Source organism: Rhipicephalus microplus, chromosome 8, assembly GCF_043290135.1.
Source record: "Rhipicephalus microplus isolate Deutch F79 chromosome 8, USDA_Rmic, whole genome shotgun sequence".
NCBI lineage: Eukaryota > Metazoa > Arthropoda > Arachnida > Ixodida > Ixodidae > Rhipicephalus > Rhipicephalus microplus.
In genome coordinates this window covers 14724345-14748734 of record NC_134707.1, presented here as the reverse complement: position 1 = coordinate 14748734, position 24390 = coordinate 14724345, and the positions used below count along the sequence as shown (strand labels likewise).

The 24390-nt window shown below is 46.5% G+C and overlaps 2 protein-coding genes across 2 annotated transcripts in view; both read right to left on the bottom strand.

Moving 5' to 3' along the window:
• Window positions 1–2045: 2045 nt before the first annotated feature.
• On the bottom strand, window positions 2046–8149 carry LOC119182202 (D-beta-hydroxybutyrate dehydrogenase, mitochondrial-like). Its single transcript, XM_037433279.2, has 4 exons — window positions 7724–8149; window positions 6655–6858; window positions 4815–4997; window positions 2046–2182 (listed from the first exon to the last, which is right to left on the bottom strand). The coding sequence occupies exons 1-4, from the start codon at window positions 7941–7943 to the stop codon at window positions 2046–2048; spliced, it is 744 nt and encodes a 247-aa protein (XP_037289176.1). The 5' UTR covers window positions 7944–8149.
• Window positions 8150–9930: 1781 nt separating this feature from the next.
• LOC142769123 (uncharacterized) overlaps window positions 9931–24390 on the bottom strand; it is a 19402-nt gene continuing 4942 nt past the window's right edge. The window contains exons 4-9 of the mRNA XM_075872063.1: window positions 22724–22862; window positions 20946–21255; window positions 19087–19414; window positions 15510–16014; window positions 14047–14317; window positions 9931–10950 (exon numbers count right to left, since the gene is read on the bottom strand). Of these exons, the coding sequence (XP_075728178.1) occupies window positions 10672–10950; window positions 14047–14317; window positions 15510–16014; window positions 19087–19414; window positions 20946–21255; window positions 22724–22862 (1832 nt within the window). The 3' untranslated portion in view covers window positions 9931–10671. The remainder of the gene's footprint in view (window positions 10951–14046; window positions 14318–15509; window positions 16015–19086; window positions 19415–20945; window positions 21256–22723; window positions 22863–24390) is intronic.

Here is a 24390-nt window from a genome sequence, read left to right as displayed (position 1 = left end):
TTTTACGGTTTTGAATCACTGCACAAATTGAATGAGCATGACTTCACCGTGAAACTTAAAAGTAAAAATAAATGTTTTATAATCGCTGTTCTCGATTTGTAACAAGATACGTTTTGAGTGCCATTAGCCCTGGTGCTGTTTAGATAATAACAGAACATCTTAAATCACTTCATTTTCAAGTTATGATGTCGGTTGTAAAAGATTCCGAAACGTCCCCTGAGCGAAGGAAAGCTTTCTCAGAACACGGTTCCCTTAAACTATCGAACATTTTTTTGAAGCGAAGCTCGTATTTACTGACCTGTGGAGTTGGTGTTACAACAACAAAGACACTTTCTTCTTGGCTGACACACTCTAAAGAAAGATTTTTAAATATTGTCGGCATGAAGATTTCAGCTCACATCCCTTGGGGAGGAGTGGAACATGCAGTACGTGCAAATGTTCCCCATAGCGAATTGTTTATTCTTTACTGCTCCAATCTCCCTATATACACCATCAGTCAGATATGTTTCAAGAAACAGTGTTAAAAAAAGTTAGTTTCACCGCAAGGGCGAAACAAGGAATGCGATAGAAACAACTTGGAGTGTAACGCTGAGAACGACAAGCAGATCGCAACGGGCAGCACGCTACTCAAGCACAAATGACGCATGAAAACAACTCAGACACACACGCCGAGAGTGAACTAACAACGTTTACAGCTCGACACTTTATGTGCTGTTTATACAAACACGACGCACGAAACGTAATCAGAGGTACAGATGAGTGCAAACTAAGAGTTGTCCCAGTTGTTACTTCGCTATGTAGAAAAGCATGCTCTTTGCGCAAACAGGAGCGTAGTGACCTTTGTGCACCCGGCAACCACAGCGCAATCGTTCCAGCGAAAGCCGAAGGCGCACGATTCTCCGGCGCTGCCGGATGGGCACGCGCGCACGGGGGTCTACGCACCCACTCCTCCATGGGGCAAAGTACGCGTTGGAGATGAGCGCGCGCCCGCGCATGGCGACGAGCTGGGCTCCGGGTTCACTCATTGCGCCATCTTGCAGGTGATGCTGAAAACACTCTAATTCTTCGGAGATCCTTGCTGTTGGAGCAAGTCTTTCGTGGCTCAGTGGTTAACGCTACACACTCAGGAGCGAGAGATCGGACGTTCGATTACACGTGCCAGAGTCTCCTTCTTCTAGGTTAATGCCAGTTAACAGCTTAATGCCAGTTAAGCAGCTTACGGCAAAGCTCAAAGCGTAACCACTCGTGCTGCGCACGTGCAACAGCGGTCCCAAGCACTGCCGGAATGCGTTCACGTGCTAGCGAGTTCCGGCCTGTGTAAGGCGCTGGTAAGACGCTGTGGCTTCTCCCCCTAACACTCTCTGAGCAACCATGTGATGGCGTCGGGGAACGGGATTCTGCAGACGTACAATCAAACCACGTGTTCCCGCGTCGCGTGGTGGTGAACCCACGTGGCGTGCTCCAACAAGTGTTCGGGACGAGTGACAGCAACAGAAACTAACTCATCGAACTCATGGTGTGCTCCACTTGCTGGGACGCGTTAACATCGGGCAAGGTGCCCCTGGTGAACGGAAGTCGACCCATGCGCTGCTTCACATGCTACTCATGGTGCCCTTTAGTGAGAGATGGTGTAATTTTTTTAAGATGATAGTATTTCTTGGGGACCTTCGACGCAAAAATCTTGGTCTGTCTGTCTGTCTGTCTGTCTGTCTGTCTGTCTGTCTGTCTGTCTGTCTGTCTGTCTGTCTGTCTGTCTGTCTGTCTGTATATTTGTCTGTATGTCCACTCAAAAGGGCACCAGGTACCTGAAACGGCTGACCCAATCCACAGCGCCCACCAATGTTGCTCAAAGTGTAGCGTTCATGCTTGTGCAATTGTCAATTAAAAAGCAATTATTGCGCGTGTCTGGGGCACCATAACAACACGTACATATTCTGCATCTGCGTTCTTTTACTAGAAAAAGCATATATACGTAACTTTTTACTGTGAATAAAAATAGTTTCTTCCAAGATATCCTGAGAAATATTACAAGAAGGGGTCGGTTCTCACTTATACAGCATGGGCTCCACTGTGGACACGTTCACCTGCCACTTGTGTAGTTCACGCCGCAGGCCGTCGGCGAGCGAACAGAGGGCCGCGGCCGCCGCCGACGCCCCAACGGACCCGGGTATGGACATGTGGCCTGCACCAGAAAGTGCGCGAAATACATGGTAAAATCACAGAGGCAGATATATCTGCAATGCGAGGTACACTGCCACTTTTTGTGAACGGGAACACGCGAGCACGTGGCTTGCGCTGTGCGGCGGCTGCCTACACGACCATCAACCAAGAGCTAAATAAACCATTATCAAATAGAGCAGCAGTGTGTTATCCAGCAGAGCTTGTACAACCTCCATGAGTCGTTATTTTGTTATGCAATTAATGACACCAAAATCCGACGTGGTTTCCTTGGCTGTCGGTTGATGGTGCTGTAGGCAGCCGCAGCAGAGACCGGGCCACGCGCTCGCGTGTTCCCTTTCATTAAACTTTACAGTGTACACAATAAAGAATGTCAAAAATATATCAAGCGTGGAAAGTTGGGCAAGTTGGTAAGAAATAACTGAATATAAGAAGAGCGCAGCAGACAAAGATTGAAGATGGCACACACTGTGCTGTGTGTGTTATCTTCGGCAGCCATTGTCTGTTGCGCGGTTATTATATTCTATAACGTCGAGCAAGTATACAAGATATAGAAGTTACAGCCTAGATACAAGAAACTGTCATACTGTCACGTGGTTGGGACGTTGATGAAGGCAGCAGTCACCGTGATATATACATAAAACTGATCTGCGGTGAAGGGCGTCGAAATTCATACCCGCGGCACCAAGCATATAGGGCTTATCACATGTGCTTGCGTGAGTTCTCGAGCCAACTTGGCTGTTTGCGCACTGTGAGTTATCTTAACAAAAGAAGCTAAACTGGTCGCGAAGCTTGCTAAGCATTGGTGCGCTCAGCATCCTAGTCTGGAACTGCTCTCTTGGGCGACCCACGAATTCGTAAAAATCAGGCAGTAAACGCGTGCTTTAATATCTTGGTCTAAGCGATTCCTTATAATCTAGCAACCATGGCACCGGTTCAGAGTATGATCCGAAAAATTATGGTCTGATACATCCCGTGTGCGTAGACGACTACGGGCTTGTAGTTTGCGTGCACCAACTTTCATGCGAGCAGCGCAAGGCAGGCATTTTACTCTTTTCTTGAAGCCAGTCAACTCACCCTGGTAAGTAGCCTACGTATATATAACGTGTAGCGTTGTAGGTGTCGGGTGGTGAAAAATTCCCAGGCCACGTTGCATTGAATAGTGGTCTGTGAAGTTTTTACCGGCCCTGTACACCGCATTACGCTGCTGAGTACCCTCTAGGTTGGTCCGTCGCGGTGATTCAGCGGTTAAGATGCATGACTGCTGACTGCAGAACGTTGCGGATTCGATTTCAGTCGTGGTAATCACATTTCGGCGGAGGCAAAATGGTAGAGACCCGCTTACAGTGTCACGTCAGTGCGTGTTGAAAAAGGAAATTTTTATAGCCCTCCCCTGCGGCGTGTATCATGTCATGTCGTGATTTTGAGACATTGAGCTACAGATGTTACTCTAGTTTATACCGCCTAGGTTTCGGTGAGTGAAGCAGCGCGGTTATGGCAACGTAGACGGCAGACGATTGTGTCTCGAGCGCCCACATGATCACTCTCGTAGTGTGATCTTTCAGACCTCAGAGGAAGTAATACATGGCACAGTTTTTATACTAGATCTGCTGTAAACACCGCGTTAGGCGTGGTCGTTACAGTGTTCGGTTGCTGACCCGAAAGACACGGCTTTTTTTCCCGTTCGTTTCGTAGTGGTCTCACTTAGACGAAGGCAAATTGCTGGTGGTTCGTGTATTGTGCAATATAAGAGGGCGTTGAATTACACCATGCGGTTGAAATAACCCATACACTTCTACTACGGTGCATCTAATAATAGCCTGAGCCACTTTGCGGTGTTGAAAATGTTTCTTGTATTAGTAAATTATACTTTTTTTGCGGCATACCAAAACACCACGTTTGCTGCTAGAAGACCGGTAAGCGAGAAAACGTGAAAAAAGAAAAAAAACTGAGGAGTGATGCCAAAATGCAATTCGTGCTACGACCACCTTGACGTCATAAAATTTTACGCATCTGCAAAGACATATGCCATTCCTAATCGTTCAAAATGAAGTACGCTCTCCTGCGATAAGGCGACAGGCTCGACATGCTAAGTTTAATTGTGAATTAGTGAAAGAACCTAATTGACGTGCCGGCATAAAGGGCAAAGAGGTAGGGCAATTAAAGCGGGACACTAGGGTGCTCTGACGTGGTGGAGCATCAGACTCATGGGGGCACCGCTTTCGGCCGCTGGCGTGCCAGGACGCTAAGCACGTACTGCACCACGTTTATTTCGTTGTCTGGCTCTGGGCTAATGATTTTACTGCTCATGACAGTTGGCATTGCTGCATCTTTGCACCACCACCGGGTAACCAAGAAGAATCAATGCTAAGTTTAAGATAATGTCGTTCCACCGACATTGCCTAGATACAAAAAAATCACCCTGTGAAATTCATGACGTCCGGCGAAGAGGTGTCACTAAAAACTTTAAAGCCATTTAAAACTATCCCTTTAATTTTCTCTGGTGATCATAGACGTACAATAGTGAAAGTTAACGTCATTTCATTTCTCGAAGTGCAATACATTTTAACCGATTCAATGTCAGGCATCCCTATCCGCCATTAAGAAACGAACCAACCAGAGCCTGTGCGCCCTACCGTGGACGCTGGACATGATGACGATGCGTCCCTTGCTCTTTCTGAGCAGCGCGATGCCTTCCTTCACGAAGCGAATGGTGCCGGTGACGTTGACGGAGACGAGCCACCGCAGCTCGTCGTACGACATCCACTCGAGCTCGCCGTAGTTGGTCACTCCCGCGTTGGCCACGATGCCCCACAGCTCTGCGGTCCAAGCGATCCCTTTGTTACGCGCGCTGTGATGACAGAACGTCCAACGCTAGCGTCGACGGGTGTGACCCCGTATATACTCCGGTCTTTGTGACAAAGTGCATTGGTGTACATAAACATATTTTATCTTGTGCCACGGCTGTACACATGGTCTTGAATGCACTGCGTTCATAGAGGAATGCACTGTGATAAAAGAACTTCGGCTGCTGAGCGGAAGTACGTGGGTTCGATGCTGGCTGCGACGGTCGCATTTCAATGGAGGCAAAATGGTATATGCCGTGTGTTGTGCTATGTATGCGCACGTTAGAGAATACAATATGGTAGAAATTTTCGGGACTCTCGCCCACGGCGTCTTTCACAATCACATGGTAGTTTTGGGACAAAAGATATTCGATATAATAATTATTATTTTAATAATGAAAGTCACGCGAGCCACACCGCAGCCGAGCAAGTGAGGCTTACGGTCTGAATCAGCTTTCTTGTGATCCAGACAGATTTATTTCTTCCCAATGCCCCCCCCCCCACCTCTCTTTAAAAAAGTACTAAAGCTCAGTGTTTTTACGATGTGATCTCCGATAAGGGCTACGACAGCCACTGATATAGGCCATGACAGCCAATTTTCAAGAAACATTTAGAGTGGGCGAATCACGTTGGAGGTGGTGTATCAATGCCCAAGGAAGCTATGTTGAAGAATTTGAACAATATGTGCCGAGCACATCAATATTTTTTTTACAAGGCACTGTTTCGATACTTTAAAGACAGACTGTGCGTGTACAGTTGGCGTATGCCCATTGGTTTTATCCTCTTCAGCAGCGGTGACTGCGTTTGTGTACGGCACTTTTTCGTGCTTTAGCTGTGCCAACTTCTGGCAATTAGAGAGCAAGATAGATCGCTCATTGGTAGAACGGAGCCTTCTCCGCAGTCAATGTGTACTGATTTAACTTTAGTCAATGTGTTTTGATTTCAGCTTGCTGCGTGCGACTGTAACCAGTCACTTGGTGAAAGTACTGCAATGTTCGACGGGTCGGTCGACTTGCCAAGCTTCAGGGCCTAAATCAGATGTAATAATGTCAAAATTGAATCCGACTGATAGGGGCTATAAGCATACGTTCGACAGTTTTTTCTTTCAAAGCACCATGCTTCAACTCATAGCCCTAGCAAGCAAAATTGAAATCTTGCGAGGGGGAAAGGAGGTTGAGGCTCCTTAGCCCTCTCGTTGACCACGGCCCTGGTGACTGACTGCAGACAAATTGGGGAGGGGGGATAAACAACAAGAGGGAAGGCAGGGAGGTTAACCAGGCACATGCCCGGTTTGCTACCCTACGCTGGAGGAATAGGAAGGGGGCATAAAGATGAGACAGAGAGAGGAAAGAGAAGAGAAAAAGAGAGAGAGAAAAACAAAAAGGAGGATTGTCAGTCAATCGGCTGGCGCGTATGCAGCGGTGGCACTACACAAAAGTTAAAGGTGGTCACATAGGCCTGATAAACTGGAATACTTAATTACATACTGGTTACAATGAATGACTGAAATACACAGAAAAGCATTACTTCCCTATTTTTCAGAAGGTAATAAGTAGTACCTTGAAATTACGCCATGTGCATTTGACGCATTTGTAAGGAGTGCATCATGATTCGCGCCTGAGGGACGCACCTTTGTCACCGAGTTGAGTGGTGACCGTCTTGTAGGCCTGGACGATGCTGTCCTCGTCCATGTAGTCCAGGGGCACCACGTGGACCCGCATGCCTTTGAGAGTGGTCGCTCCCTCCGAACCGGGGTCCAGAACGCCAGCGTGAACCTCGAAACCGTGCTCGTGGAGGCGCCTGGCCGTGTGCAGACCCAGACCACTGTCGCAGCCTGTGGGGTTGCATTGCGAAATCTCAGGAACTAATTCTGCTGGTACAACTGCCAGTTTGGCTTTGAAAGCGCACTAAGAAGACGCGATGATTCGATTCAAAGAAGTGCTTGTGGTGTCCGGTCAAGCGCCGCAGTTGATTGTCAAGTACAAAATACACAGGCATGCGAAACAGACAAACGGCAAGCTCCGCAATCTGCCCATGGTTGATCGAGACCGGTAGGTGAATCGTCGCTACACCCACGGTAAAGAATAAAACTATAGAGATTATCAGAACTAAGGTCGAAATAAACTTCATTTCTTTGTTGTACAGTACGTTCAGTGCGTCGTTCACACGGTATTCTAACGGCAGCACTCACAATATGCCCGGAATGGTACCAAGCCCTCACCGCTTGGTATGCGGTGGTTATGCGGAATGTATAGCGGGTCTTATGGGGCTGCGCCTTCACCTAGCCCCCTTTCACTCAAGATGAAATGGTGAAGATCCTTAAGACCTAAGCCCAAGCCTTCTATATCATATCTGTCGAGAGGGTCCACGCGTGATAGCCGTCAGTTTTAACTTGATGGTTCCCGAATGATCCAACCAGGTGATGTTTAGTTTACTCGTATCTATGGTAGACCAAATAAAGTTGTTTCACCAAACTCACTCACTCACTCACTCACTGTAACGTTTTGTGAGTTTTTTCACTTGAGCGTTAGGTTTCTTCTCTATGGCAAAGTGGTTCATGATTGGAACAGGTCATGCAGTGGGCTGTGCCGTTTTAATGACTTACAATAATACTGACTACCAAGCACCAATTAGCCCACCATTTAACTCATGTACAGACAGGGAACCCACGATCAGAGCTCGGGGCCACGACATCTCACCACTGATGAAGACGGTGGGGTGCTTGAGCCGGACTTCTTTGCGGTACTTGCGGTCCATGAGCTCTGCCAGCTGGAAGCCGATGATGCCAGCTAAGATGAAGTTCGAAACCAGGCCGACGAGGAAGCGCAGCGGAGGCGTGAGACAGAGGACGAGAAATGTGAGGCCCGAGAGCACGCCCATGCCTAGCAGGCGGTCTCGGTCACCACGGGGATGATCCATGTCTCTGCTAACGTGGTCCGCCACAAAGTCACCACGAGTGGCTCTAAGGCGGACGACTCTCCCCTACCCACCACCGCATGTGTCGTCTTCGTCTTCATTCTCACAAGACAATCGTATTGCGGAATGTTGGTCCTGCTGTTACGCCCATCGCGAGAAGGACCACATCAGCAGGCAACCACCCCCTTTTGTCATGACTACGGGCAGTGCTTTTGTGTTATCCAAAAATAGATAAAGATAAAAGTGGTACTTTCTACGGGCTGTTCTTTGAGCTCACGAGTGTGCTCTGGTGACGTGCGCCATGGTCAGATAGTCGAATACGAGTGCTCTAAGTGTACTCAATCATGCATTCAGCAGGATTAGTTAGGACTGAGTGAATGCTTCCATATTCCTAGCGAACACGCGCAAGGACACCTGGTCCAGCATTCTTCAAGGTGAAAGACAAACGTGTCTTCTCATCTCTATAATAAGCGTATCAACATCGTCACCGTGGATACTTTATTAAAGACGATTTTTTTGTTGGCCTTGAAAAATGATTAAGGGGTTTTCCTGTATCTTTTTCTGGTGCCCTCGAGCGTGTTCGCACTAGGTATATGTTGTATCGTGCGTCGGACACGTGGCGAGGAGAACATAAGGCCCGGCGCCCGAAACGCGGGCCGGAGAGGAGAAGGAAGTGGCACACGCGAGAGCCGGGCGGAAACTCGATAATAGTATACGTTCACCAATTTCTGTCAGACTACCACGCTACAACTCGTAGTGCTCCAAGGCATCTCGACCTCGGATTGCTATCAAGATCTGATGTTTCGACTTTTGGACCTTGTTCGTTCGCAACGGAAGATGCCGTGACGTGCATACTTTTCCGGCTTCTGATTAGGCGAGCGGCTTGAAGTTCAGCACTGGCACGCGTTCTCTAGCTTGAATCAGGGTCAAGTTCCACCTTGTTGCTACCTGTCGAAGAGCCAAATGTACGATAAAACGATTGTTACATAGTGGGTATGAGCCACAGTTCGTCTTCTGTTGTAACCTCTATTAGTACGCCCCTATCACAACCTGATCTTCTTTCATTTGGAGCCTCTACACTGGGTTTCAGCCACAGGGATGTTTTATTCGCCGTTCAAGAATACATCACTGCGACTTAACGATTTTCTTGCTAAATTACTGTCTCACTATTTTTCTTTTTTTTCTGCCAACTTGATATCGTTATTTCAAATCAAAATTAAGTTACAAAAAATTTGTAGGAATGACGCATTGCTGAAAGTTTAGGGCAAAATCACCTTATAGTTGGCCTATCCCCTTCTTTGGGTACGAGCCATTTGCACAGGGAAACAACAACAACATAGTACGCACATACAACCTACAAGAAAATGACATAGCATTTCAATAGAAATAATTAACGTGGAAACCTTCACATCCTTTCACCCCTTTCACGATAGTTTTGGTTACAAAAGAAGGTTATTAGTACTATATAGCACTTTGCTCATGGACATGCAGTTGGTTAGTAGCAATCAACCTGAACGTTTTATCCGCAACAGCAGCGGTACAATTCGTTTTCAGTATTATGCTGTGCTGTTTGGGTTAGTTTCTGGGCAGAATCAATGCTATCTAAAAAAGTGTCGTTCAAGGCTCACAAGGACCTGGCACAAAACTCGGACATAAAAAATCGCAGTGAAACTTGTCACACACCCTCTGCTTTTCCCGTTACTTATTCGGAGAGAGACATTTCCGAACAAATTCTCACATACACTTATATCAAATACAAAATTATACAATCATGCAGACAGTAATTCACACGACGTATATGAAAATCCTTTTCATTAAAGGAGATCATCCTGATAATTGGTGATGGCGTTCCTCTCACATGTGTGGCACTCACCCACAAAGCGGGATCGGTTAAGAACCGGGTGACAAGATCATTAGGTGGGTGTGATGCATATTCATAAGCATCCAATATAAATTAAGTCTATAAAATAAAATCGTAAATATTGAACGGAAATGCTGCACGTGCCAACGGTCAGGCAGTCAAATAGGTTTAGGGCTAATAAGAAAAGAATACACCAACAAGGTCATCGCTTAATTTCCACGGGTACCGAGACTTTTTATTCAGTATTATGGCTTGGTGTGCTAGTCGGTTCTCTTATCATTCTTGGGTTGGTGGTTTTCTTCACCTCTAGTTTTGATGTGTCTTAAACTGCAGAGTAGTGTCTCACTTGGCAGAGGCGATAGCGCGTCTTCAGAATCAGAATCGATCATATATTTTAAATCAAACAAAGGATTGAATACATCGTAAGAATATACAGGAGGAGGTCCCGTAGTCACAAAAAAAAAACAACCACATAAGCGCCCTTGAGTGCGCTTATGAGGTGATATTCGAACAAGTGTGTAGTGTGCGTGATGAGCTCTCGAGTCGAGTGGACGTCTTTCTTCGCTGCTCTGGACCGACCCCGTCGTGTCATGGCTAGCTGGCGTCAACGTCGGCCGCGTCGACCACCCATCGTTCGTTCTTTGTTGGAGACGCTAAGCCACTACACCACATGTATATGCGATTAGGAGTTTATACGTTCGTCATTTATACAAATTTATAGCCTAAAAAGCTTGCATGAACTAATCAGAGTGATTAACGCCTAAATGTTGACCAGCCTTCTTTTTTTTCATGTAGCTTATCCTAGGAGAGATATTCCCCAACAAGTTTTTTAGTTAATAATATAATTTGCGTGATTAGGCGCTCTGGTCACTAATGGCGATCGTCCGGATCGCTTTTGCCGCTAGGGGCGCGACGTCTGGCGCCTTGGTCCTGGAAAGGGTCCCTGGACGGCCCGGATCCTCCTTCGAAGGAGTCGCTCCCGTCTTCTATTTCCGCATCCAGCTGGCCGCTCTTGCGAAGCCTTACTAGGTACTGCGCGTACGTCTCTGACATGCGCTTGAGAGGTGGCGCCGAGGCTTCGGGAAGTAGGGGCGTTTCGGGGCTGGCGTCGTCCCCCGGGGCGCCGGCGGCAACGCTTGTCCACACCGCCTGGAAGGAATGCAGGTCGACAAGCAGAGGAGGTGAAACTTGTGTCTCTCGTCGACGCCCTTGCTGCGTTACGCTATAGTCATCGTGTTTGAACATGTAACTGATAACGAGTGTGTGAGTATATAGCTTCACGTGGCGAAAGGACGATATGAATACGAGAAAGGCTGTAGTACGAGTGCTTAGGAAAATTTTGACTATCTAGTGTTCATTAACTTATACTGACATCGCACAGTACACAGGCATGTACCATTTCGCCTCTATCGAAATGCGACCGCGGCTTCAGGGATCGAACCGCGACCTGATTATGAAACCGAGGAGCTCAACTTCAGCGCTTCACTTTATACGATGAGAGAAAGAAAGAGAGCCAGGCAAAACAAACGAACAATACAAGTAAAAAAAGAAAAAAACACGCACACAAAGATTAACACTTCTTTAGTAACAGGACTGCGAAAAGAATCGCACAGGATTGATAGGATTTTCTGGAAAAGCTACTTGGAATGACTCTTTGGGAACAGTTTAGAAAGTATACATAATGGCGCACGTTGGATCATTGTGTTTTCTACACGCAAGTGCCTCACTTGCAAAAACTATCACAGGACATTCAAATGGATCTGAGCTATTCTTCCAAAAGCGAGATGCAGTTGGCAAGTCAGTGCAGTGGGACCCATGTTCAACGGCGCTCTACGACGAAAATGTTCTTTTCTCTCTGTGTTTGTGGGAGTGATCGTCATAGGTTATCAACGGACAAGCAGACGGACGATTTTCTCGCTTAGGTGGCATATAAACGCCCATGCCAAATAATTATATTGAATACAATGTCTTGCTTTGCACTTTGGAGCCCTTCTATAGCGGTACACTTGCTCTAAATATGGCCCCTCTTGACCAACCGAGCAGGTCAGGCGGCTGACTGCTTTATGCGGTGCATAAAGTGAAAAAACAAACACAGATCTCAAAGCGACAAGACACATAAGACAAGCAGACGGGACGGGCGCTCACTACAAATTGATTTTATAATGAAATTATTGTGAGAATTATGCAGACCGTACATCACAAACGTGGAAGCTCACACATTGCAAAACTGCTATTTTTAGACTAAGTCATATTGCGACAAAGTAATTGAAATTCACGCTCCCGTTAATATATTGATATATGATTGACGGAATCCACACCCTTTATATTCAAGTAGAATGCATCACACAATTCACCTACAACGATTTCCCAGCTGCTTGCCAGCACCTGCAATCAAGCAAAGAAAAGCACACAGCCACACACTGCACACTGCGCGGAAAGGTGCGCGCCCTTAACGTTTGAGAGCGTCAAGTCGTGTTCCCGGGCCCGCTGGTTTACACACCTGTTCGTTCGGTCGGTGCATAATTAGCCAAAGCTTTTAGAGGTGAAGCTTTTTATAGCGGCACCTGTTCGTCCCTCGTAGCGGTTGTAGTGTGTAACAAGTATAACATTTTGACCTCCAAGGTGGTGCCGGTGAGAGATTTCTTCTGTGCGTTGTTGAACAATAAATGATAGTTCTCAATGTACACGCCAATGGCTGCTAAATGGGAATGAGAGACAGGAGCATTCGGCTTTTAGTTAACGCGCACGCTGCAATCCCTATTAGCAGCCATTGACATGCACATTGAGCACTATCTGACAAGAAAGGCTTGCTACGTTATACTCGCTGGGTGTAACCTCCTTAGTTTTAGAAAGGTTTAGCGAGCATTGAGCCGCAGTGTCATGAATACAATGAACTAGTATATACCATGAACTCGAGGTGGTTAAAGATGGGAAGTAGATACAAAGCGCAAGCCGTAAGGAAGTAACAGCCGAATTCTCCTGTCTCTCATTTCCCATTAGCAGCCATTGGAATGTACATTGAGCACTATCTGACAGGAAAGGTTGCTACGTTATACTCGCTGGGCGTAACGTCCTTGGTTTTAGAACGGTTTATTGAGCGTTGGGCCGTAGTGCCATGAATACTGTGAACTAGTATATACCATGAACTCGAGGTAGTTAAAGGTGGGAAGTAAACCCGAAGTGCAAGCCGTAAGAAAGTATGCGTGTGCCACCTTTCGTTTAGTCCTTGGAATGTCCGCTGCATGACTGTGTTTCTATATGGGTAATATATGATGAAAAGATGCGAGATGGTGGTACTTGGATTGTTCAATAGATGAACGGACACACAGACAGATGCACACATGGACGCTTGAACAGACGCAGGGGCGGATGCATGGACGAACGCAGGGACAGACGCACGAACAGACGCACGCACGCACGCACGCACGGACGGGCGGATGGACGCATGCACGGTCACACAGATGGACGCTAGGACGAACGGAAGCAAGAACGAATGGATGGACGAATGCTTCACCCCACTCTCCATCATTCACTCCGTGGATATGCTGCCAATTTTTTCCCGTTTTATTACTGTCTCTAGTACAATGTACAGTAATAATATAGTGCCTAGACAGGGACTACAGAGGTAACCAATCTCATTCTTCACATAATCATCCCAATTCCTTTATACTGATAAGTGGCTCATGTTGTCCGAGTCAGTTTAGTAGTGGTTTTCTAATTTTTCAGACTTAAATTAAGTCCATGATCATTTCCAAATAATATTCACAAATAGGCAGTGTACCGATGCCGGCATGGCAGAATGTCATGAACGTTTTCCAAATAATAAATAAATCGTGTTATTCATTAACTGGTAAAAACTTGATCCCGTAGGCATCTAGCGGTAACTTTTTTCGTTCAGTAGCAATTCATGTACTGTCCTTAACTAGCAATCCACGTAACGTCTAGTATAAGTAAGGCCGCATTAGTAACATACGGTCGGTATATTTCCCACGGTTATGTAATAATAAAATCATTTCGTAGTGAGCACACATTCCGTCTATATTTGTCTCCCGGTAATAGTCTTTCTGCGCTCTTCTTTTATGTTCAGACAATGCATGACCTCGCTCAGCAAAACATTCTATTAACATGAAGGAAACTTCCGAAGGCTAGCGGGGCAGTATCGATACACCGGCCGAGAGGAAAAGATGGCATTCGCCTTCAAGTTGTCTTAAGCGCGTGTGTAAGGGACCCTGGAAACTTTGTTACCTCCACTCGAGTGGCCGAGTCGATGGGGCTGCCACTGTGCTCCCCTGTGGGCGATATGGTGACTAAGTCACCCTCATCCGGTGGTGAGATCACGCGCATGGCGTCCGGTGGCAGTGGCCGGACTCCAATGTGATAGGGTGAGCGCGGAGACCACGGTTCGGGACCCCGGGGCCGGAAATTCCACTGCTGCGCCACCAGTGGTGCGGCTGGCGACGGGGGTATAAGCCCGAGTGGAAGCGCCTCCGCTTGTGGAGGCAATGGTCGTATCACGCTGCACGCAAGAATTTTCACAGTGCCAGTTATTTATAGAGTGGCACACTACATTTTTATCATCAACTCCAAGTTACATGCTGCCGCCACTGCAAGTCCTCAGGAGGGCACAACCTTTCATTATATAACACTTTTCGACGTTTTTAAGTTTCGAAACCTTGATATGATGATGACAGATGCCTTATTATAGAGCTCCAGAAACTGCAACTACCTGGGGTCTTTGTTCTCTCACCTGTCCGGTATATGGCGTTCGCTCCTAAGAGCGAACGCGACAATGAATAATTCATAATAATGAATAACCTTAATGAATAACTCAGCCCAGTTTGCCTAAATTGGAACATTCTTGCCCATAACACGGAACTAAACACTAAGCACTCGGGCTGGTAGCGTTTCGTGTCCATTTCGCCGTGGCTCGTAATCAATCGTACAATTTTTGCGCCAGCAGTCAAGCATCATAACCACCATACCACCATCGTGGGTTGCACAAAAAAGCTCGTCTTGTACACCTAGTACAGCACTAACGGATTCAAATGTGACATTCAACTTGTATGCGCAAAGACTTGTGATAACCAGGTCATATTACTACCACCTTGCTTTGTGAAGATAATGGCGTTCTACGCATTCAATGCTGGTGTCAACTCGGTCAAGTCGTGGCATTCTATGCATTCAATGTTGGCGCGCACGCGTTCTAGTCATGGCATCCTGTGCATTCATGGCTGGGGTCTACGCGTTCAAGCCTTGGTGTTCTGCCCATTCAAAGGTGGCATCTACGCATTCAAGTCGTTTGGCGTTCTGCGCATTCACTGTTGGTGTCTACGCATTCAACTCGTGGCGTTCTACGCTTTCAATGGCGTGTATGCGTTCCAGTCATGAGGTCCTTCGCATTCAACGTTGGCGTCCACGCGTTCAAGAAATGGCGTTCTACGCATTCAACATTGGCATCTACGCATTTAAGTCATATGAAGTTCTGCGCATTAAATGTTGGCGTCTACGCGTTCAAGTCGTGGCGTCTACGCGTTCAATGTTGGCGTCTACGCGTTCAAGTAGAAATGACGCCGATAAGACCCAAACTGAAGGTGGTGGAAAGCGACGTACGTGTGCCACTTAGACCTATTCATACTGTTTCAATCCGTCACTACTGTTCATACAAGTATGTTGAATGCAAGAGAAGCCTACTGCGTACGCTTTTGTACCTGGCGTGGGCACATGGTGTCTGGACGTGGTCCTGCGCCATGCGCTGTGCCGAGGCAAACATCGAGGCGATGACCTCACACTGGGTGCCATCCATCAAGTTCAGAACGAGGGAGCCACTGTCCTCGCTCTGCGTCATGGACGCCTCGCCAGTGCCACCTTCAACGCCACTGGCGCCCTCGACGTCACTTTTCTCGGCAGCCGGAGGCTGCAGTGATGTCAGAGCCTGCGGTGACATCGGAAGCGAGGACGTAGGCTGGGCAAAGGGCGGCACCGGGGACGTCGACTTCGACAGGGAGCCTCGAGAAATGCTGTTTGATGACAGCTCGGGAGAGATGGTCACGTCCGAACTGGACGACTCATCAGGGCTCACGTACGGCGCCAGTGATTGGTGCAACAGCTGTGGCTCCGCCTGCTGTGGCAACTGTTTGATGACCACCAGCCTGCTTGCGAGGTCGATTGGCGAAGGTGGTGGTACGCTGTTGGCAACCCACGCCTTAGCTTTCACTGTTGTCGAACGTGGGGCAAAAATCATGTAAACAGGCAGAGGTGATAAAGAAAACATAATAAATCAATCTAACCATTGATAGAATTATTAATAATTATTAATAAATATTCAGTAAAGTAAGGAATCATTCAATCAACTAATCACATATTCGCATATAGAAGGTAGCTGCTTGCTTCAGCGTTTCAGCCACGCAATCGCAAAGCCCATGTGACCACTTGCTCCTGTATTGTTTCGTGTATAGTACACGCACGCATGCACACACACAAAAACACGAACGCAGTGTGCTGTGTTCTTTCGTGTAACTGGGCCGACGTGTTGTCTCTTGTCTAAGTCTTTTACACGCAACAGTTCGTGCGAAAACGGAAAACAAATAAGGCCAAGTAAAAACCCTCCTTTTGAGCAATCAGGTGTGTAACAATAGCGCGTCCGCATTTTTATAAAGTGCGTGACATTATGCTTGTCATTCATCCTTTGTCTCGTGCGTATGGTCACTGAGTTGGAGATACAGGTCTAAACGGAGTCGTCAGTTTTACTTATATTTGCGGTTTTGGGCTTCTCTTCTCGACGACTCATTGTAAAGTTTTCCAGATGCTTGTTGCGTTTTTTGTGTGGCTAATTTGCATTCTTTCAGTAAATGTAGTTAGCATGATGATCAAGTTCACGAATAGGGCATTTGATGGTAAGATTGAGTAGCAGAATGTGGAAGTAGAACCCGTGCTAGCAAAACCAACAAGTAACGCTAATCATGCATTGACAATTGTTAATTTAACTGAATGAAGAATATACTGAAAGAAATGTTGAAAAGTAAGTATATGCTTTCGTTTATAGTTCTGAATGTCTTTTTGTACGAAAAAACGGTGATTTTTGTCATTGCCCCTTCGTATTTCAGGGCCATTTTTCATTATAACTAAGAGCACCTCCAATAACTGAGAAATTTACATTTCCACTTCTTTTGGACGTCCTCGTGTAAATCGTGCTCTTCTTCTGAAAGAGGGACTAATTTCATGATGATTATTTGCTCGCTAGCTCATTAGCGTCAGGCAACTCTGGCTGTAATGCAGAGCCGGTAATGGTAAAAACAATACTAAACAAATTAACAAAATCTAAAGTTATATAAGCTACATAAGTAACGAAGAATGAATGCCCAGTAATTTACCTAAAATCGCAAAAAACCCTAAACATTCGGCAAGTACCTGCGCCGACTCAATTCGCTATTTACTCGGCTTAATTGCTACCCATTGTGATCAATAAAACGATCATTGTCAATAGGGAGCTAAATCAACACGTTGTGGCACTGCGATTCTGAACAGGCAGTGCAATCTCTGGTAGAAAAGCAGAAATCTGGGATGTATATCGCGCGTTTTCCCTTCCTGCCAACGCTCTGCCGCTGTTTTACGTGCTCGTGCAGAGCGCGCGGTGCATTAGAGTCACTTCACAAGGTAAAGCGTGCAGTGCGGCGTCAAGAAGATCTCATGGCTGGACAAGCATTTCCGAAAGTTGAATCTATCAAAAAGAAGTAAAGCTCGTTAGTCACGTTTATGATGTGGAGCAGGCGATAGCAGACGAGGACGCCCGAGTTGCTGCAAAATGCATTTCTCAGGTCCGTAAAAATACGAAGTACGACGTATGCTTCCATGTAAGTCTCATTCTGAAGACATGAAGTCACGTACTCTATCGATGTGCTGCATTTAAGTTCATGAAAATCATATATTTGTTGCTTTGATGTGGTACCTAGCAGTAGCAGCCGTGTACTGTCTTATGCAAACGTTTGCAGCATGATGGCATTAAAATGTCTGAGAAGTTCAAGAGCCACGTTCTCCGTGCCTCGGGACCAATACCCGCTCACGTCGCCACACTGCTTCAAGCTGAGCTGGAAGCCTTTAACCAGCGTGAGTCAGTTTGCTAAGTGTTCGTCTCGTTTGTTCCGGCTCTCGTGTCATGTACCCTCTATCTTTCGCGAAAGCGGCTCAGTGTTTGGTTCCCTTGGCGTGACTAGCCTGGGAACCTATACAACTTTACACGTGGAAAGCGTCCCTTGGTATTGCCTGCATTGTTGTGGTAGCCCACGACCCAACAATACTTGAAACCTCACCGACGCTTTCGTTTGTCGCTTCTACCATCGCGCAAAGACAACTTCGCACAGCGAGAGTCTTGTTTTAGCGTGCCACGGTGGATGGCACGGTGCCGAAGTTCCCCGCACCGACTGCAGAACGCGTTCTGCGCGTGTCGCACGCGCTATCGCTTCAGAGAAACACACTGAATCGCTTTCTCCCTCTGCCGCGCGTATCCTCGAATTCCCCCGAGCTTGCCGCCAGAGCCAGGTGCGGCGTTGTCGTCGCTCCGCAAGCTTGAGTTTTGGTTCACTATTTCCTGTGTGATTGCACACTCGTGTCATTGATTATGACGATTGTGAGCGTGGTGGCGTATTTTAATTGATCCTGATGGTTGGTAAGGGATAAACTGGCGAAAACTTTTCATACGGGACCACGAAATATGCAGAACCGCAACCAATGCTTGAGTGTGCACGAGTCGTGAAGTAGTACCCATTTGAAATTTCCTATATTCATAGTTTCCGAACTGCATTAAGCAAAACTTTCTTCCTTTTCAAAAACAAAACAAATGTGTGAAGCCTAACAAGGTGTCGGTTCGAGAGAGTTGGCACTCCATGATAGCCTACATCTTGCGCAAAACTTGGTGTTTCTGATGCCGACTGGACGACCATTTGCGGCCGCACATTGGCCATCTTGTTATCAGAGGTATACTGAAAATATTGCATTAAGTGGCTTTCAAAACAAGCCAAGCAAGTCAAACGCAATGTGTATGCTTAAGGTGTGGTCAGCCCGAAATGTCGAATGCTGCCATTGAGGTAAACCGACATTGGGACTGGCATCGTCACCAATCTGCCGGAATACTTGCACAGTAACACAAATGCGTGGATGCCCGCCACCGTAGCTTTCGCTACATTGCCAAGATAAGTTGTACACTGGTGGTACACTGACAAACGAAGGTGGTACACTGACAAGAGGCAGTTCATTGAGTGTAAAGGTAGATGAATACGCAACGCTTCCTACCTGCGCTATCAACACATGGTAGATCAATGCCTTCAGACCGGTGAGGTATGAAGGACTCCCCGGTGACGCGAACACAGGGCGGGGGTGTCGCGGGTGGCGGAGTTGCCTCCGCGGTGTGATCGGTCGACGGGAAGTAGTCGCTCCGCATGGCCTGCAACTCGCGTGCCGGTGTCGACAACGGCGACGTCTGCCACGGCATAGGCGCCGATGGTGACAGAGTAGAGTGCAAGTACCTCTGCATGGATCCTGGACTCGTTATGCGCCGCCGGCTAGAGGTGGAATCGGCAGATCCGTTCGATTCGAACCCCAGCCGGAGCCTGGCGAATGGCTGGAAAGAGACAAAAATAATTGGGCAAAGGGCCGGCTCGGGTTGTTGGTTATCAATAAGACAGATGCTTGGGATAGTTTGTGATTGGGAATCAACGTATTTGCACAGCGCAAGACCACGAGTAGTTACGACGTAACTACAGAAGAAGACACAATGACAGAAAGAGTGCTGGCTTCAACTGAAATTTTATTGTCCTGTCCTTGTGTCTTCTTGTAGTTACGTCATAACTACTCATTGTCTTGAGCTGTGCAAATATGTTAGTTATCGAGATGCGAAAGCCTCTCTGGAATCACAGTGCGTGAACACAGTGCGTACATTTGGCGCTTACTAACAGTCTACCTAAGGAGCACCCGAATAATGCTTTTTTTGTCGTATCATTGTTATTAAGCTTAGGACCACCGTAAGCCTGACTTCGTGACCAGCCAATGTTCATTGTTTTTTGCTTGATGTCCATGAGCATTTCTGCTTTCGGTGTTTGTTCGCTCACCCATTCTGCCGAATTCTGATATTTAGAATGTTACACCTTATATTTGACGTTTGTTTGTACGCGTCGTCGTTTTTAACTATTTCTGTAGTTACTTTAGTATCTTCAATGCAGCCCCATATTTGAGCACAACCAGCATGCAGCGTTCTTATAGTTTAGTTTTCGCTTTAATGACAGTGGCAGATATCCTGACATCATTTGAGCCAGCCTAAAAAAGTTTTTTTTAACCTCCTTTCTGTGTGAGAGAATGAAAGTGAATGGGATATGATAGCTGGCACTACCTGGCGCTCCTGTTGACCAACAACACTACTTAACGTAAGCAATGACTTGATCATATGTTCACATCAGCCATACGTTAACCAGCACTACACAACGAATCGCCAGACAACAGTCTGTCCTGTTGAAGTATATCTCTAGTGAATTAGGCCCCCCCCCCCCTCTTCCATGTGCATCGCTTATCATCACTTATCGACATATTGATCACAATGCCTGTCCATCTAAATCTCGTCTTTGTGTCAGCCTTCATCTGCTATATCTTCACTTTGTTAAAAGCGCTTTCAAATCTCCAGAGAAACAGGAAACGTGCTGAAACGATGAGAATAAATGTACGGCAGGACGGACACTAGTATGAACATCAATTCACCTATTGATAACAGCAGTGAATGAATGAATAAATGCACTGCTATATCAAATCACGCATCATTTATCTTGTGAGCCAGTGAAGTCTAGTGGACCCCCTCAACGCACTTGACTGCTGACCCGCAGGTCGCGATATCGAATCTTGGCCATGGCGTCCGCGTTATTTGTGGAGGCGAAAAGGCCTGTGTACTTGGATTTAGGTGCACGTCAAAGAACCCCAAGTTGTCGAAATTTCCGGAGCACGCCAATACGACGTCTCTAGTAATCGTACTGTGGTTTTGGGACGTTAAACCCTGATAATATTTGTTTACCAAGTGAGCTGAGTCAGGTCTTCTCAATTGGTGTGCTTGTTCGCTACAATTATTCATTCATTCGTAAATCGAACACAGGGTTGCACCGCATACTCACCTGGTAGAAGAAGCATTGCACTAGGTCGACGACCTGAGTGGGCATGTAGGCGAGGACGGCGTTTACTGCTCGTTCCACGAAATAGCCGCAAGGGTAGACGTACTGAGGCGGGTCGTCGCTGACGGCGAGGCAGGTGGAGCGAGCCATCACGTCGGGTTGTCCCACGTACCAGCGGGTGGTGCGGTGGTTCCACAGGTTGCGGAAGGCGTTCACGTAGCCCAGAGAATAGTCGTCGAAGACGTCGCGGCTCACACTGCTCACCGACTCCTTGACACCGATGCCCGCCGAATGGACTCGGCTCAAGGGAGTTCTGTAGTCAGCGAGAATAAGGCCAATTCACGAGAAAAGTGCAGCGGCGTCTGTCAATAGAGGTCACCACAACAGCTCTGCACAGGAATGCGGAGTTGGAGAGAAAGGCACATAGGAATAAAGAGGAACATGGAAAAATTGGCAGCTGATTCACGATGTGAACGCTGATGGTGAAGGGCAGCTAGGTACCAAGGCCCATAATGTCTGCGTTGAAGTCGGCGACTAACGTAAAGGACGGCAGACGGACGGATGCATGGACAGGCAGGCGGACTGACGACTTATCGCGCATCTGTCGCGATAAACGCGACAGATGCGCGAACGGACGGACAGAGTACGTTCTATTTTCAAATCGTTTCTGCGTATGAACGCTCTATGTACGGTATGTGCAACACATGAATGTTTTCAGTCCGACGGAAAGCTGCGACAACGTCGGCTTCAATGAACATCGCAGAAGCGTAAAAAGCTTCGCTTCTAATAAAACTTAGTGAGATTAGATTTAGGTCATTTTAAGGCAACATCCTTGGATGACTCACTAAACGCTAGAAGCAAACTTCGGCAGCCTTGGGGTTGACATGAAATGATGCAAGAAATCATCGTCGTGAAATGCCATCACAACGCGAGAGGCCTCTGAAACTTGTGACAACATTGTGACATCACATGATGACGGCATCAGGTGGCATTCTGGTCGGTAAAAAGTGGAGTGATTCCCCAGGGCACTGCAAAACCCTATAATATGCAGAAAGCTTCTAACGCGTTTGCTACCGGAGGCAGTGTAAAAGCACGTTAGGAGCAGAAAGCTTTAGTAGGGCATGGTAGGATGAACACCGTCGAATAAAAAAACTGATATAAAAAGGATTACTGTAGCCTTTGAGGCTTCTTATGCGAAAACATAAGAGACCGTGAGAGTTGCTTCATTTATTCAACATTAAGGTGCTTTAAGGGCCAAACAGACTGCATCTGTTTCGCACACACTGCACTAATTTGAATTGAATTTGTATTTGTTGCTGATGAAGTCAATGCACAAATAAAACTAAAGATCGCCTGACCTCATTCATGAAAGTTTTAAAGGCGGAGTGCGTCAGGCCAATTCGCGAGAACAAACTCAGTGAAACTGAAAAGAGCCTGTTACTTGCCAGGTTAACGTGAAGATAAATTCAGAGCTTTTCACCAATGACTGTAGCTATGGTTCTAGCATAAAACAGTAATACTTGCAAACCACTCGGAACACAACTGTAGAAAACAGTAACTGACGTTCAATATATATCCATATCTCGACAGAGACAGCTTTACCGAGACACCATGGCATTGTTACATGTCTAAAGAGTTTGTACTGACAAGTGGTCTAATATACTCATGCAAAACAGACAAATTTTGTAGGGAGGGGATAGTGGGTTTGAACCTGCATGTCCACCCTCCCCTGGCTATCCTAGTGGTCAGTACTTTTCACAGTCGTTGTTGTGGACGCATACCTGTAGTTCAGCCATACGGGTTCCACTAAGACGACGTGAACCCTGAACTTCGCCATTTCACGACGGAGGCAGTCGGCGAAAGATATCAACGCGGCATTGAGCATGCTGTAGACTCCCGCTCCAGGGACTGCGATTCGACCTGCAAGTAAGGGCCGAGGCTGCATGAGTTTCGTCTAGATAAGAAACAAGACAACCTCAAAAAACGAGAGACACCAGTAGTTTAGATAAATAAAAAAGGTCTTAAAGGTGTCATATACCACTCCTCCAATCATGGAAAAATCTACCTTAATCTCGAACTGTATTGTCTTACAATGGAATCGTTGCAGACATTTCTTGAAGGGGACAAGAACAAGAAAAATTAAGGATTACATAGCACGCTGTAAGAGCTTTCTCGCTATTCTCGACTAGTGCATTGGAAGCTACGCAGAGACGGATGGCACGTGGTAACCAAGCTACGTCAGCGCACGTTATGACATTGATGAGGCGAAATGAAAGATGATCGCTCTACCCGTTGTTCTTCCTGTGCGCGAGTGTGACTTACTGTATAATGTTAGCATACCATGAAATGTGGCGCTCGAAAACGCAGACACTTCGTGTAAATGAGCGTATTCAAAGGCGACACTTGGTTGCCAGCCAATAGGAGTGATTTGCTTTATGGCGCCATACGGCAGCCGCCGGTAGCTGTGAAGAGAGTGAGGTCAGGCCTGTGTATGAAGAGAGCGTGTTTGAGATAATGGTAACCTCGCGCAGCACTTCTAATGTTCCTTGCCGCGTAACACCGTACGATATTGCAGAGCTGTTCATAGCAGTGTATACGCTATTCGCATTTGTTTAATGTTTTGGGTATACATAAACGACATTGTCATTGTAATTAGCACTCCTGTAGAAATTCGTCTATTTGGGGACGATTGTGTTTTGTTTAGAGAAGTAACTAGCATTAGTGACCAATGCGACCTTAACACTAACTTGGGAAATGCCTAAAAATGATGTGAACAATGGGGAATGCTTCTTAATTCAAATAAATTAATGTATGTCCCTCTAACTCGCAAAAAAGTCCTCTTAGACGACATACACAATTTAACCGAAGTACCTTTGCATAAGGTAGCCTCCTATAAATACTTAGGTGTAACATTGACGAGTACTTTATCCTGGAATATACACATAAATACATAAATAACATTTTCTCTGCCGCTTTTCGGAAAATATGCCTTCTCTGTAACAAGCTCAAGACTGCCTCGCCTCCTGACCCACTTTTCCATAACTAGGCCAAAACTTGAGTACGACTTCATAGTTTGGGATCCACACACGAAAATTGACATTAAAAACCTAGAAAGAATTCAAAGGAAAGCAGTGCGGTTTATTTATAGTAAATTTAAATCAACCAACTACCTTACTGCACTACTAACTGCAATTAGTAAAGAAATACTACAAAGACAGACAAAAAATGCCATCTAGATTTCCTTTCCGACCTAGTAAACCACTTACTATCGTTAGACACCACAGTGTACGTTTTCTCTTTGTTAAGCAGACCTCCTCGGCCTCCCTATCCTCATTCTTTAACGCCGATCTTCCCAAGGACTGACACTTTTCGCTACTCCTTTTTGCCACAACCTATAGCTGATTGGAATAAATTAACGAAAGCATTCCCCCAATGCCCATGACCATTT